At 38.4% G+C, this 16649-nt stretch overlaps 1 protein-coding gene and 1 long non-coding RNA gene across 2 annotated transcripts in view; one reads left to right on the forward strand and one right to left on the reverse strand.

Annotated features, from left to right (window-relative positions):
• Nucleotides 1-16649, reverse strand: part of pde11a (phosphodiesterase 11a) — a 40119-nt gene that overhangs the window by 18520 nt on the left and 4950 nt on the right. Inside the window, exons 3-10 of the mRNA XM_017422754.3 lie at nucleotides 8557-8646; nucleotides 7779-7919; nucleotides 7579-7643; nucleotides 5774-5906; nucleotides 5110-5185; nucleotides 2202-2269; nucleotides 2033-2125; nucleotides 544-594 (exon numbers count right to left, since the gene is read on the reverse strand). Coding sequence (XP_017278243.1) covers nucleotides 544-594; nucleotides 2033-2125; nucleotides 2202-2269; nucleotides 5110-5185; nucleotides 5774-5906; nucleotides 7579-7643; nucleotides 7779-7919; nucleotides 8557-8646 — 717 coding nt within the window. The remainder of the gene's footprint in view (nucleotides 1-543; nucleotides 595-2032; nucleotides 2126-2201; nucleotides 2270-5109; nucleotides 5186-5773; nucleotides 5907-7578; nucleotides 7644-7778; nucleotides 7920-8556; nucleotides 8647-16649) is intronic.
• Nucleotides 10323-16592, forward strand: LOC112450732. The gene is made up of 4 exons (XR_003039407.2): nucleotides 10323-10476; nucleotides 10640-10716; nucleotides 14620-14717; nucleotides 16068-16592. It is a non-coding gene; the product is annotated as an uncharacterized LOC112450732 (long non-coding RNA).

Genomic DNA, 16649 nt, shown 5'->3' on the forward strand with positions numbered 1-16649 from the left:
ATTAGTTTGTTTTCTCTGGAGAACTGTTGTCCCATATTTACGCTTCGACGACTGCAGTTCTTTGGAGAAACTTCAAAATCAAGTCTTGAAGACAGGCTGCCAATAATTCCCCTCAGTAGCCATAGATTCTTTCCTTCCCATTAAAGTCAATGAGAACTTGTCATTTAATGAAAAAAAATAAAATAAAAGCAGTTCATGAGAACTCTACATTAAAAACCTTTACCCTGCGTTCAGTTTCACATTACATAATTATTCCAGCAGAAATATTGTGATTTTCCTGCCAGATGTGCTACAGCTAGCTGCTGCTGCTTCTGTTTGCACTTGAAATAACACAGAATCCTATGCAAATAAATGTGTAATATAAAATTATTGGTACAGTAAAGGCTTATAAAACAGTGTCTGCAGCGACCGGTATGACATTTTTGAGATTTGAGTTGTTTTATGACGGAAGCAAACATAACTTTTCCACAAAACCTCACTTTGCTTCAGAAGATCTGAAATATAACTTTAACTGGAAGAGAAACAACAGTGAACATTCTTTACCTTGAATTTGTCCACCTCAGTCTTGGAGCAAGTGGCATGGTAAGACAGAACCTGCAAAATAATAAGAATATTAGTCAGTCTTTAGCCTTTTTTTAAAAAAAAATCCCCTTTATGGTGATTGAAAACACTACAGGAGGGTTGAGTGTAATTTGTGGCCCTTCGTAATGAAGTCAACACTTGCATCTGGAGCACTCATGGCAGCAAAGTCAACAGTGATTTCATCATCGGGCTGCTCTCATTCCCTGTGAGAAATACCTTGCACAGACTTACAGTTGCTTGTTTAATCATAAATGCTCATGTTTATTCAAGGTTCTCGGAAGCGGTGCATACACACACTTATATTTCATTCTGCATTTGTTCCAGCTATCTGTTCTCTGCTTCTCCTATTTCGCAACACTGGTGCTAACTACCATAATGCACCCGAAAGCTTCCTTTTGTAATCTACGGACATTCTGTAAAGGCTGACTAGTGCTGAATGGTTACATTCTGCAGGGCAGATGAGGGATTGCTTTTCACCGCCTCTCATTAATTTTCAATAAAACCTTTGTGAGAAGGTTATCCACAAAGAGAGATCAGCACGTTTTTGTTCATGCATACATTTTTTTGCAGAAATATGGGACTAAAAAAAGAGTTAAAGACCCCTGAGGCCGAATAAGTGAGAAGAAACTTTTTGTTTTCCATTTAGTAGCTGCTGTTTCCTGTGACTTCTGGCTAAACATGTCACCCTTCAGCATATGTCGATGATGAAATAAAGTTTTAGAGTAGAATGATTAGTAGGAAAGGAGTGGTAGGCTCATCTTATAAATAATTTAAAAGAAGAAACTATGCAATACAGCCAAACATCACAAAAAGAAAGGAGAAGCACTAAAACATATCAGTTCTTTTTGTGTTTCTTAAAGCAATCGATCTTATCAGCAGATCAGCTCAGGAATTTCAGTTCAAGAAGGGATGAATGGAAAGGTTATAAACAATTAATATCTCACCTGTTTGAACAGCCTCAGTTTGGAGAAACGGAAACCAGATCGGTGAGCTAACGGCTAGTCAGAGCGAGGTCAAGACCAAAGTGGATTGCTGCCATCTTCAAACAAACTTCATGTTTTATACAAACACTAGTTTATAAACCTTTACAGCATCATGTTTGCATTATTTACAAGCGCAAACAGCGGCAGCAGCAGCTAGCTGTAGCCCTTCTGGTGCAGCCTAAAGAACTTCTGCCAGGAATATTATATTATAGCTCCTGGATTAACCGTGCAATGTAAAACGGACAGTAGTCTAATGGTTTATAAGTTTACAACAACCAATAAAAAATGTTGGAGTTGTTTAAATATGGCAGATTAAACTTTGTGTGTCTAAACTGATTTCATTTAAAGAGCTACTTGTCACGGGTAAGATACTAATTGCTCGTATCCTTTCCACTAAACTTCATTCCAATAAACGGAACTCTTTGAAATGTTAATACAGAGGGTCAAACGAAGTGTCCCGTTCTTACGTCCAGCGCCACAGACTGCTTGGCCCAAGACTTCTTCACCTGGTCGTACATGATTGTGTTGTTGATGCCCAGTCCGCAGAAGATCACAAATGCCTAAAACAAAGGTCAGGTTTAGACATTTAAAAGCTCAAAAAATAGTCCAAGAAGAGTAGACGCAGTACTCAAATACCTCAAAGAGACGTTGGTCTGCATCGTCAAATGGTTTCCCATCGAGCCTGTTCAGCACTTGAGCGACGCCTGTTGCACAAAACCGATATATATTTATCCGATAAAACATGGCGGTGACACCTTTAGGCTGATATTGGTCAGTGTGTGTAATCTCCGGTTGTTCTCCACTTTAGGGAAGATCAAACTCAACACACAATCATCTTAATTAGAAACAGAAAAGGGCCTAATTGGAAAGCATAAACATGTAATTAATAGAGTGACTTCTGTTGTCACAGAGGAATTACAATTAAGCAACACATTACCATTTTTATTAATACGTTTTAATATATCTAACCAGGGGGTGGCACAGCGGCGCTTCCTGACCTGGGGCCTTTCTGGGTGGAGTTTACATGTTCTCCCTGCGCTCACGTGGGTTTACTCCGGGTTTCCTCCCACAGACCAAAAACATGCATGTTAGGTTAATTGGCAACTCTTAAATTGTCCCTAGGTGTGAGTGAGAGTGTGATTGTTTGTCATGTTTGTCTCTATGTGTCCCTGTGATGGAGGGATGGAGATAGACACCAGCTCCCCGTCACCAGGGATGGAGAAGCAGGTAAAGAAATGGATGGATATTAAACCAGTAAAAATTAGCATTCCAGTTGAAACCAAAAGTCTTCCTGTTTTTTGATGTAATCAACTTTTAATTTGTGTTGCGCTGCAGAATAGGTGGCCCCCAGTCATCGGCAAACTACAATGACTGCTAAGAGTTTTGTGACCACCACATTATCCTCAACTATTTCACTTTCCCAATCAGACCAAAAAAAGAGAAAGATTTGCTCAAATTCATTTATACATTTTAAGAACCATTTAAATCTTCAGGACAAGTTTCTACAGAACGGTGCGACTGCACAATGCGGTTTATTCAGTGGAGGCGAGATGTGGGGGGGTGTCAAATTTTGCTTAGAGCTTCACAAAACCGGACCAGAGCCGCAACCAGCTCAGCACTGTGTGAACCCATAAGGAATTATACCGAACAAAGGGGGGAGGGGGGGGNGCTGAACTCAAATTCATCCACATACAGTGGCTGTTTATCATAAGAGGACATGCCATAAACAACAACAACAACAACAACAACAAACTCCTTGTAAGCTAAAATCTTGTTTGTTTTTAAGATGCACTCAGCTGATTTTGAAGTCAAAGATGAAGACGACCAGCTTTAAACAATGTTGTCCGTGTCTTGGAGTTGCTGACTCAGAACTCGATAAAACTGGAAAAAAGTGTTTTATTTCCAGCCATAAGCAATCTAACATATCTTGAGCTGTAAAGCTAATAATTTATTGAACTTTAACAGGGACATAAAGGTGGTAAATACTTCTAAGTGTCGAAAAATGGTACAAAGGTGGTGCAGGTCTGCATCAAGTGTTTACAGGTTGCTCCTTCGCTTGTGTGCAACACCTCTCACAAGTCCTTTAAAATCCAGAATCAGAAATTTTGGTGTAAATTTTGTTGCTATGCAAATTTCCGAGGGGGAAAAAAAACAAAACATGTTGAATCTCTATAAAACACAGCTCACAGGAACCGAGAGGCTTGAATTTTGATCCCACAAAATACAAGACCTCACATAAAAATCTGCTGTTTGAATCAAACGCTGGTTTAATTGTGATGTAACAACAATTTATGTCACAGCTTTTTCTGTTCAAGGCGCATAATTGCTTTCCAGTCAAGTAAAAGCATCCTTTGTATTATAAAGCTCCATTTATAACCTGTGAGGATTTTAATTAAATCTAAAAAAAAAGAAAAATCATCCAGAAAATAATCATGCTGTTTTGAAAGTGAAATTTAACAGCAGGTTTTGTGATGAAATGCTCAAATTTGAAGTTTGCTATTAAAGATTATATCACAGATGTTACAGTGACATGTGGGCATTCATTTTCTGAATGTATCCTTGGCTTAAGAATTTCATCTCTGCTGCTTTGTTTGTGGAATGATTTTTCACTCAACATCCTCAGGTGCCTCCCACGCACTGCCTTTCTTTCTCCCCTCACTCTTTCTGTGCTTTGTCCTCTTTCCTTCTCCCCTCTCCGACAAATGCACTGACACCTACGCAAAGACGCACCCGGGTCTTAACCAACCATCTGCAGCAAATATGCTGATCACTTAGCGCTCAAATAAAACTAATGACTTCCTGCGTCAGATCTCAGCGGACCGAGGGGAGGAGCCACCGCTGCTCCTCGATGCAACATCCAGCAACAAAACCAGATGAAGGGAGATCAACGATCTATCAGGGTGTCATGGTGCCATTAGCCCACGGCTGATTCTGAAACCCAAAGCACACTGGCAGACGGAGAGAAACTCCTCCTCCACGTGTGGAGTGATGGTGCAGCACGGCACAGATCGCCTCACACGCATGCACAAGCTTCCCTCTCCCCTGTTGTTCGCTTCATGCAGCAAAAAAAAAAAAAAAAAAAGTGCTGCTGTGTGCTGAGTATTTAACTGTATCATGAGCACAGCACGCAGCCAAAAGTATGTAGGCTGTTTTCATGTTTCATCTGAGCCCTGTAGTTCCAATTACAAGACTAAATGCTACATAATTATCTGTAAAATCACATTTTAGACTCCAGTGCTAATCTGTGGGGGCAGTTTGAGAAAACCTCTTTCCTCTTGCACCAATCTTTCTGTGCACGAGCAGAGGTTTCTATGTGGGAGAACTGCACAGAACAAAAAGCAGAAAATACAACTCCTTTTGGATTAACTGGAAGAGTTAGCGACTGCAGCTGTAGACAAAAGGTTTTCAGCTCTGCTTCAACCCCAGAATGGAACAGAATCTCATTTTAATACGCTGGAGTAACACTCTTTTTTTTCTATATTCATCTGACTATATTGTAACTTTTCGCTGGAATGTGCAATGATTTAAAAATAGGTGAACTTACCAATAATTTGATGGTTGCTGTTCCATATGGGAACGCAGAGCACAGAGCGGATATGGAAGTCAGAGAACTGGTCTGCCTAGAAAAAGCGGAAAAGTAAATACTGAATGTGGATTACAATCAGTCTGTGTAAAAAACACCTTCTTAACAACAACTATAGGTTTCATTTTAACCATTCAGAAGGTCTGCTTCTTTTAGAGAACTACTTTATATCAGCGCAATGATAAACACTGACAGGTGAGAGTTATTTCAAATTATGATTTTCAGATTTCCTATTAGCGCAAATAGTTAAAGATTTAAAACTATAGCCAGATGTCTTTAACAAAAATCACCACTGAACTAAAATCTTTTAACTATTCATGTTTCTCCTCAAACACAAGAGCAGGGCTACTGTATATACAAAAGTATGAACTGTAGGACAAGGAAAGCAGCAACTTGCAGCTCTTACAGTGTTTCTACAATTGTTACTTAAGGTTGTTCATGTCTAATGTTTGCTCCTTGCTGCTGGATATGAGGCATAAGATGCCTATTGGCTTAGAAGGGAAACACTAAACACCTGATTTTAGGTTTGCTTCCACAAACAGTATAAAACCTGAATTATGAAGAATGATCTCAGGTTCATAAAAGTTTAGGTTTTCATATAAATCCCACTGATGAGACGTTCTACCTCCGCATCAAAGCGAGGATCCTGATAGGCGTCACTGATGTTCACGGGTAGTCCTGTTGATGCCACCAGCTCTGCAATGCTGTTGTTGATGAGCCAGTCTGAATACGAGGATTTTTCCATGCTGTCTTTGAAACTACAGGGTTGGAAAACAAGTTGCAATGAAGGAAAAGCGCTGAAACAGATGTTTCTTTACTTAGAAGAATACTAATGTTGTGATCTCCTCCTGTAGCTGATCACCTGTGAAAGTACAATACATGTCATTTTATTCTTTAAAAAAATATATTGCAGCAATAATTCAGATTTCTTTAAAGGTTTCTATAAATAGTGTTTGCATAAGCCACCGCTTTTAAGATTGGATTTGTTTAAAACGGCAACAACTCCTTTTGATCTTTAGCTCGTCAAGCTAGTCAAAGTTAGACACCGTTTTTACCCATGACAGGTAAAATGTGAATTGTTCACAACATTTCCACAGAACCCCACTTAAAAAAAATCTGAACTATCGCTTTAAGGCTCATCTCTCTTTCAGGCTCGACGTGCGGCGTTGCAAACGGCTGCTCGTACTTTCCTTTATGAACCATCGTTTTGCTTTGACTTGTGCTTAATGCACTTCTCATACAGTAGATGTCAGTAAATGCCTTCTGGAGCTTATGAAGTAATAAAAATTTAATTGTGTGATTGTCTTCCTCATTGCCAAACACCCACGCTCTGCTACAGAAACACCTGCATCACTGCTTACACCTCCTGTTCACAGTTATTGCAGGGTAGGGGTGGTGGTGGTGGGGGGCTGTCACTGAGTTTTACCTTCAAACGACCGTTCTGTGCGGCTAATTTTATCTTTAAAGAATAAAGATAGAACCACGCTGATGTCAGGTCCATTGAATCATTTTGATCTAGTGATGCAGCACACGGTACAGTACTGAATAAACCATGTAGGTCTGATGCTTTAACTCCTGCTTTTGTGTCTCCTGCGTCGCCCGCTCTCAGTCTGTCGTTCCCATGAGAGCTGCTGCGGACCCTGAGCATACTATACATCCAAAGCATGATCACCTTTTGACACCAAATTTATTCATTCAATTACTCACAGCACGGCCGCCCTCGTTACTCAGATGTGAACCTTTAGGGCAACGTACACCACTGCAAGTTACTTTACCATTTTATATTCACAAAAAAGACTGTGTTCAGTCAAAAAAGCCAGAAAAGCCACTAATTTTTATTTTCTTTTATTATTATTATTATTATTATTATTATTATTATTATTATTATTATTATTATTATTATTATTGTTGTTGTTGTTGTTGTTGTTGTTGTTGTTGTTGTTGTTGTTATTATTATTATTATTATTATTATTATTATTATTATTATTATTATTATTATTATTATTGTTGTTGTTGTTGTTGTTTTAATTACTGCAACAACACTGCCTTGAAGTGACCATATCAGCTATGACAAGTGTACATGGGTTAGTCTTGGGGGGAGGTTGGGAGTCATTTGTCTTCCTTTCAGGGTTGTTTTCATCCATAAACATCCCACACATAATTAAGCCTCTTTTTCTCCACTCAGCCATGCCTTGCAGAAAAGAAAAGCAGCTTAACCTAATCACATATGGCTTCCACGGCTTGTTTTCTGTTCAGAATCAACAAATTATTCCTGGATCACTGCTAAATAGTCAATTTTCAGTCCTTTTTTTTTTGTCCTTCATAGACGGTTTACAGATTTAAAAAGAAAAAGAAGAATTTTAAACTGTTCAGTGAGAGATTTCAAGGTGGAAACGGAAAGCAAAATCATTTTAAATGCATTCTCTGTACCTGTTTTCGGCGTCGGCGCTACATTTTGGGGACAGTAGCTCAAACGACTTGGTGAACTTGACCACCTGAGACACGAGAAAGAGAAGAAACCACTTGAGCTCCCGGAGATGCACAACGTTTACTGAAACAAAACAAAGAACAGGCTCGCACATGACAGGACAGACACAAACACACTGGGACAGCGGAGAGAAGAACTGTACCGGCGACTCAATGTCCTCCAGCAACTGAACGGAACAGCGCTCGCACTTAAGCAGCGTTTGGGCACGATGCATGATCTTCCTGACAATCTTCTCCAGGTCAGTCTGTTCTTCAAACAAGTCATTGACTACCTCCAGGAGTGCCTAAACACCAGAGATGGAAAAAAGATATCAACAGCATTATTCTCTGAAGTACACGCTGCGGCAAAAGGTACTAAATGATAAATCTGTCCATAGGTGAGAGAGAAGACCCTTTAAATAAATATGTTTTGCTTTGCTCAGCTGTTGGAACGTAATCATTATCATCATCCTTGCACCATAAACCAATGGGATGAGATAACATGATTACTTTGCTCAATAAAAGTAAATTAGACCATTTATCTAAGGCAGGACCAATCCATTTTAATGCACAGGCACATAAAGTATTATACGGTGTAAAAGGACTGTTTGTCATTTTTTTCCTTTACTCACCAAACTGTGTTCTCGTTATGTTCTTCTCTACCTCAGATCAATGTGGGACATGAATTAGTGAACCTTTTTTTTGCATTCAGAAGCAAATTTGGATCATGAACCCGGCCCTCCTCTGGATACAACTCACCCCCTTTCACAGATACCAAGAAATGCTCATGCAAGGCTGCCTCTGTTATTTCTACTGCAGCAGCAGCAAGTGGACCGCTCCTGATCGATACGCAGCCTCGGTGTCAGCAGCAGGGTGGGGGGAAGCTAAGCTGATCCTACAGATGGGGGGGGTTACTATCACAGATTGTCCTGTGGCCCTTACCCGGCTCCTGTCGTACTCCTTCCTCGAGGCAGCAAAGAGTTGAGCGTTGGAGATTGCAATACCACAGAAGGGCAGGTACATCTGCAGAACCTGTGGACACAATGAGGACATGTGAATATGCTGACATAGTGTAGCTCGAGTGCAAAATGTTGCATAAAGTGAGACATGTTTGCGTCACGTTTTAAATTTTTTTGTGGAAAGGTTATGAAAAATAAATGTCTTTGGATAGGACCAAAGTGCATTAATGCCATTTTAAAACATTCTCTCTCTCTCTGGTCTTGGACCCCTTCAGATCCATCAGAACCAAGCTGTTTTTCTCTAAACTGAGGTCCAAAAAGCTACATATCTACAACAGATAATTGTAATATCCTTTCCACAGAACTCCACTTAAAATAAAAGGTATTCTGTGGATTTTTATTTATTTTTTGCCTACAAGAACCAGAGTCGAACATTTGAATAATTCTTAGTAATTTGTCAACAAAGGGCTGCTTGGAAACCTATGTTTTAGAAATCAGCTTACACAGAAACGAAAATAATTAAAGAGAGAAGAGTTGAAAAACGTATGCGTTCTGAGAAAAACACTGTTTAGAAAGCCACAAAGCACCTCAAATTATAAATTAAAACTGCCTGGAAAACAGTGATACTTTATTACAATAAAAAAATCTCCATTTCCAGTTGAAACAAACAGGAAATGGCCTTTCATTGACATGACTACTTGTTAGAACAAATAGATCAATTTAACTGACATTTAGCCATTTGACTGAGTGGCCTCAACATATTGTGCCTGGAGCTAATATGAATTCATGCTTTCATTCAAATTTTCTTGACATAAATGATGGAATCACATGCTGTGGCCTAATGACTGAAATTAAATCAAACTCTAATTAGTTTGGAGTCAAGCTACATTTCTGTCTTCTTCACTACTTGTTGAATTAAAATATGCAAAGCCACAATAATGAGCGGAACGGAGCAATAAAGGATGAAGTTTCTTTAGCGGTTTGCAGCTGAAATGACTCTGATGTGAATGAGGAGCTTCAGTTCAATGTCAATTACCCCAGTATATTCTTCACCCTTATCTGAGACGCTTACTGTACATCTTTTAACGTGGAATCAATAGGATTTCGTTTCCCTGCTTTGTTCGTGGCTTATTTGCGGTTATCCATCTTTAGCATCTGGGTGAACAAACTCAAATAATAATCACCAGCTGCCAGCATGACTGAAGCGTAGACGCACCACAACAATACTCCAACAGACAGATACTTTGCTCTGGCTACTGATGCAAGGACATCTTTAGTTTTGAAGAACTGACAATAAAGTCATTTAGTTGCCAAATGAAAAGGGTGAAAAATCTAACCTCACAGTACAATACGTTAGGTTAGAAGACATCTGTGACCCGTGATTGTTCAGTAGAAAAGAATAAACATATCAAAGTTAAAAAATGATAGTATTACAGTGTGCTAAAAGTCTTTTTTTATAGCTTTAATAATTAATAAATTATAGGTACGTTCAGTTTCACAGTTTACAGACTGAAAATCCATCCCTGTGTATTTATAGGTTGCATTTGTGACATTCAGTATTAAATCAACAAGTTTTTCTGTTTTTATTTATGTAACCGGGTGGTTTATCAGTTCTTAAAATGGTGTTTATGCAGGGGTGGCTGTAAATTCCCACGCACACTGAGTCCATGAACGCGCCCGTGCCCAACATTCATGTTTGCTCTGCAGTGCTGCCTGGCTCATTAGTATGTGGCTGCCAGGTGTGCATGCCAAGCAATTTATTTTCTGGGGCGTTGGCTGTTTGGTCAGTATCTATCTATGTTGCTGCAGGTGTGGGAGTGTCCTTTGTTGGGTGAGCGCTGGCTCCATGCTCATCAGGTTGTTGAGCAACAGGCCCTGGTCCATAAAGGGAACATCTGTACTGGTAAATATGAAAGTAGATGTTTTTGATTAGTCACCTGTGGCTGTTGGTGTGTTAATGCAGGAAACATTTGGTGTCCTTTGAGCAGCAGATTGATGTTAGTGCTGCTCTGTGTATGGTTGATGTCATGTTGGTCTGATTAAGGTGATTTGTTTTTGCTTTTTAGGATGTATACCAGTGTGTAGCAGATTTCCACAGTGGCTTTGGATTCAACTGTTGGGGGGATTGTGACTGATTGTTAAGGTACATGCTTTTATTTCACCTAGTATTGTTTTTTATTGTCAGTAGGCACTTTATTAATTGTCATTTTGAGTACAGCAGATTACTGCAGTTGCTATATTATGCTCTCACCTTTTTCCTTGTTTTTTTTTGGGGTGGGGGGGTCCATATACACTCTCATGTAGCTGGCTCGTGTCCATCTGGAGTATGTCAGGTTGGTTTTAAGCTTTAGAACCAGCACTTTAAATTTGTTATATTGCTAGCTAATCATAACTACCCATTTTCAGAGCATCTTTTTACATCAAGCCAATTAAGTACACAGCTCTATAGGATTTTGGTTCATGTAATTTGGGATTTATTTTATTTTCTTTACTAACTTTGTTTTGGGTTATTGCGTGTTGATACTAATTTGGGTTGTAGTGGTTTTTGTTTTAGGTTTCAAATTATTATAGCTAAGTTTGCCTTCAGTTGCTGTTTCTCATTGGGTTTTAATATTAAACAGTCTACTTTTTAATACTGTAAAACAGAAAAATATCAATAAAACATATTTTGTACACTATTTCTGCTTGTCATTTGAAGCCAGATGTACTTTTAGTATAGGGAAACCTACAATATCTAACATTGTTTGAGAAGTCTACCAGTTGGTTTTAGGGCCAACCCCCTTCGTGTCAAATTTATAAATACATTTTCTTTCTTTTATTTTTTTGCTGAAAATATTATTTAAAGGCAATAGCACCCTAGGTAGTGTCTAAAATAATAATAATAAAAATGGAGTAACAATTTAGTTTTTCCAAAACTTTTTTTTTTATTCAGTTTCTAAAAATATCCCTGTAAACACGGTATCATGTCTAGAAATGTCTTCATCCACACGGAGACACCAAAATCGCTGTGGCAACGGTGCCAGGGCTTTATGTGGAGCTGTAATTCTGCCACAAAATGCACCAAAAACAGGAAATGGAGGATGTGTGTGAAGGTTGCACGCCACGCTGGGTGTGAAATGCAAACACAACAAGTGAAAGAAGGCGCCCTCAGGTCGTAGGTCAGATTAAAGGTGGGGCTATAACGTCATCATTTTCTTTGCTTTTTACAAAGAAACACAAGGGTGAGGTTTTAAAATTTTTTGTTTTTTTATTTTTTTATTTGTTTGTTAGTTTTTTTTTTCTCTCTGGAACCTGTTTTCCATAAATGCCAGTTTAGGGTTTCTAAAATGCCATTTCTGGGTGGGTGCAGGGCTAAAAGTTAAAAAAAAAAAAAAAAAAAAAAAGTTGCTACAACCAATAAAATCCCCCTAAACTTTGTGACAACATTATCTCTCTATGCTTATACACCAGTGTTTATGGGATGAGTTTTTTTTCTAAAGTCTATATTCTTCATTATTTAAATCTATAATATATGAGCAATGTGTGAAATAACTCTTCTTATAATAACTCCTACAAAGTTTGTTTTTTTTTTAACTTATTTTAATGAATCACCACTAAAACAGAATTCTTCTTGTGGCAAATTTATTATGCACATCAATACCACGTTATATACTTTAAATCCACAATTAAAGAACTAATTAGATGATTAGCCATAATGTACTCATTGTCATTCCAACAAGTAAATTAATTTTGCCCACTTCAGTCAGTCAATATACATAATCAAGAGCATTGTACGATTGTTTGTGTTTTCATAATTACTAAGAAAACACATGCTGCTGAGCAATAAGCCATTGTGTATTATTTCAGCTGTCCAAAGGAATTCTCTAATAATGATCTTTCAGAAAGACTGTGGCCATCAATAACCCCAGCAGGAGCAGATTCATTAATAAGCAGAACTTTAGGGATCTGATTATGGATCCGCCTGTGGAACTAACAGGCAAACTTGAGAAGAGCCCTGCGCCGTCTAATTGCATCCTGTCAGGCTATTATACAAGGTTGCATTATAAACAAGACATTTTTTGCCTAGAGACCTCTGAACTGACCAGTGAAAAGCGGTTTATTAAAATGAAAAAAGAAAATAACTAGCAAAGGCCTTAGGGGCAGTCGGTTCATGTAACCTCAACAACTTCCTCTTCCACAAATGGTATTTTTATTTTTATTTTTTTATGAAGCAAGTCAAGGGAAATTACATAGCTAAGGTTTTATTTCTCCAGCTCTGTGTGAATGAGTTAGAGAGCGGTGTTCACCTTTCCTTGCATTGGGGAAGAGAAGCTGGGGCTGGTTTGCAGCGAAAAACGCTCATGAATGAAAACTCAGATGTTGCATTCCAAAACACAAAGGCTGATTTATTCACAAAAACATCAACAGCAGGCTCAACTAAAAGCCACAATGCTTGGAGATTGTGAATAAATATCTGTCCTGTTGTAGACATCTAGTGGAATGACCACAGTTTAGAAAAATGGAGTTCAACAAAACTGGACTGATGAGCTAACGGCTAGTCTGAGCGAGGCCAAGACCAAGTGGATTAATCTCTAACACATCGAGGTTCATGTGAGAGCTATTTTATAAACCTGTTAGTTTAAATGGTTATTCTAGTAGAAATATTATAATATTCCTGTAGGAAGTGCTGCTGCTATTTGCACTTGCAAATAATCATACAATTCTGTGTAAATAATAGCAAAATTGACAATAGTTTAAAGGTTTATAAAACGCTTGAGATTAGCTGTCTGGTCAGATTAAACTCTATTTCTCCAAACTGAGGTCTTTCAAAGAGCTGTCTACAGCAGGTAAGATATTAATTGTTCATACCCTTTCCACTGAACCCCACTTCAAGAGATCTGAACTATCACTTTAAGGCTTTTGGTGCTTGTTTACAGCTAGTTTTACCATGTTTCTTTGGTGATCCACAGAGTCTGCTCAAGTGGGCAAAATAAACTGTAGTTACCCAAAATGCTATGTAATCCATTATAATATTCAGACAAGAGCATGTTTTAAAATCACCCTGGCTCAAATTAATAACGGAGGTTCACAAAAACCTGTCAAAACCTGGCTTTTTTTATGCAAGCTGCAACGTTTTAAACAAATAAAAGAAAAGGAAAAGACAGATTTGAGATGCAGCAGATCTCAGTGTTAGTGCACCTCTGCTGACTAAAGGCAGAAAAAAAGCGAGGATTTTGAACTCTTTGCAATTTTCATTAGGACAAGCCTCTGTGCCGACATCTGAGGAAAAGCCTATAAAATGATAACCAGCTCCTCTCGCTGAGGAGAGAAACATTTCCCACCCTTTGTCCACGCAACACACCGAGGGCATGGAGGCATGCCTCGATCTGTGGCGATTGCAGAAACGAACACAAACGAGTCAAAAAAAAAAGGGGTTTTCTGTGAATGAGACACGCTGTGCCTTTTGGACGCCGTTATAATTTGAATTCATTTTCAACACGGGGGGCAAGAAAGAGAAAAACACTGTGTAGGCGGGTCAAGGTGAGCATTCGGTCCTTCAGAGTGGCTCGGGATGCAAATCTTATTTCACAAAGGTAAACGGTGATCAGCACATTGTATGTTTTACCTCTTTTAGGTTTTACAAAGTGATCTCAAATATTCATCCAATGCTGGGTACCATAGCTTCGTATTTTGTTCTGTGTTAGACAGAAAATTAGAGCTCAGACCACTTCTAAGACTAATGTCTAACATAACGTCTTACTGTTGATCTTTTTTTTTATTTACTAACTTTAACTGAGTCCCTGACTTTGGCTTTAGATGCACTTTCTAAATCCCACTTTAGTTTAGTTTATGAGTTATTTCTTTCACAACGTCACCAAAATTAAGTGAACTTGACTGGCTCTGGAGATTTTGATTTGGTTTATCGCTGATGTCAACACGTGCTAGGCAGCAACCTCGAAAAGGGAGAAAAACCTGCATTTTAATTATCTGTTACGCCGTATTTCTTGTTCCTGTCAAATCACTTTGACAGTCTTTGGATTTTTTTTTTTTTTTTACCAATGTGCAGAACTGCAGAATACCTGACTCCTCCTTGTGAAGAAATTCACAACCAGATGAAGACTAAACTCTCCTTAAACAGCTTTATCTTACTGCAAACATCTGCAGGTGAGTTTCAAATTAGAATTTCAAGAAAATATTTTATGAATCGTTTCACAAAGAGTCTTTCAGAACGTCACACGCAATGAATGGGCCTGTTCACATTAGGTACTCATTAGAACTTTGTGCTAATTACTACCTGATAGCACTACTCCAGTATCCACTCTTCACATTGCAGCACTTTGAACATCAGCAAAAAAGAACAGATTTTCTTAACCAACATACAGTTTTTACATTACACTCTGTTGCTCTTCCTCTTAAGTGGAATTCGGTCCCATTTTCGTGTGTTAATAAGCAGTTTGCAGAGATTATGTTTGGTATGATGCGCCGTATGAAGCTGATTAGATAATTTTCTCCTGCAATGTATTTAAAAAAAAAAAAAAAAAACACGAGGTTCCGGGTAGAAATTGAGTTCTCTGTTCTTCGCCTGCAGCTTTGCATCGGGAAACAGCGTGAAAGTAGTTATTACTGCATCACTTCGAACCAATTTGACAGGGACTTTGGCGGGCCAGAGGGAGCGCAGACATGAGGGATGGAATGCTATTTGCAAACAACTCACACGCTGATGTTAAACAGTATCGGCGGATGAAACCTACATGTGTGGAGTTGGGTTGTTTTTTTTTTGGCGAGAGCTCGTTTATGAAAACATCTACCTGGAAATGATGCGTTAACGTTTAATGCATTGGACAATAATTAAACAAACTGCTAAGGCCAGACGCACGGACAGCAGCATTAGGTCAGTTTAAAGTCGTAATTTAAGTCAGCTGCTGGATTCCTCCACAGAAACGAGACACTGCAATTACAGAACCAGTGTTTAAAGTCCTCTCAGCTCTGCAATCCTGTAGGGTATCACCAGAACACAATTAAGGCAGTGTAGGATTTCATAGCAGACTTGCAATGTGGAAGATAAAAAATCCCAAATTTAGTCACAGTTTAGCTGTAATAAAGGTACATTTCCACCTCTAATGACATCTGCTGTATTCTAATTTATTGCTTTAAAAACGTACGATACAGCATGATTTCCTATTGCACATATTAGCTGAGCTGCAGCTGGGCTGGACACAGAGAGCTCGCTGCGTTCACTGACGCTAGCATCACGTTTCATTACTAATTCAGCAGAAGCCATCCCAGGCATTAGTGTAACGTTAATGCAGTGTGAAATATACTCTCCAAACAAGGGAACAATAAAAAAGGACTCCTCTTAAGGGACAACAGAACATACAAGCAATATTTATATAGAAAATATGCATGTTCATGAACAATATGCTGTTTTAATATACAGTCAGGTGAAAGTTCACCTAACATCAGGTTCTAAAAGCATAAATGTGATTTTTGTTTTCTTCTTTTTTCTTGCTACAGTGTTCGGGACTCCTGGAACGTACTGCAAAAAGAAAATTTAATCACCTCTGACAACAAACCCAGACTCAGAAACTCAAACAAGTGACTCGGATAACCCGAGAGAAGTAAATATTTGTTACACACACACAGAGAACATATCTGTTAGCTGATGTTTACCAGTCTGAAAAAAACAAAACCTGCAGCGTTTCAAATGTTTTAATTTAAAAAGAAATGGGGAAAAAATGGAAAATGAGTGTTTTGAGAACAATATATTAAACCTCTGTGAATGGAAAAAAAAGGTTTGGGCAACAAAATTAAATTTCTATTTTTAAGATTTAAGAGAAAGAAGCATAAGGTTTGGAAATCGTAGCCCTTGTGAGAACTGTTAAGATATTTAATAATTAAAAGACTGATTTTCAGATTGTTTTTAAGAAAATCTTAACCTTGTAGCTCACAAAGAAGCCTCTAACTCACTACTTATTTTATGAAAATGTGCTCTTTATGTGCATTGTTTTTAATTTTTGCAAAAAAAATCCCTGATATCTACTTCATTGTTGTTCTTTTCTTCAGTCAGGAAATTCATCTGGTTAGATTTGCATAACT

Source organism: Kryptolebias marmoratus, linkage group LG6 (assembly GCF_001649575.2).
Source record: "Kryptolebias marmoratus isolate JLee-2015 linkage group LG6, ASM164957v2, whole genome shotgun sequence".
Taxonomy (NCBI): Eukaryota; Metazoa; Chordata; class Actinopteri; order Cyprinodontiformes; family Rivulidae; genus Kryptolebias; species Kryptolebias marmoratus.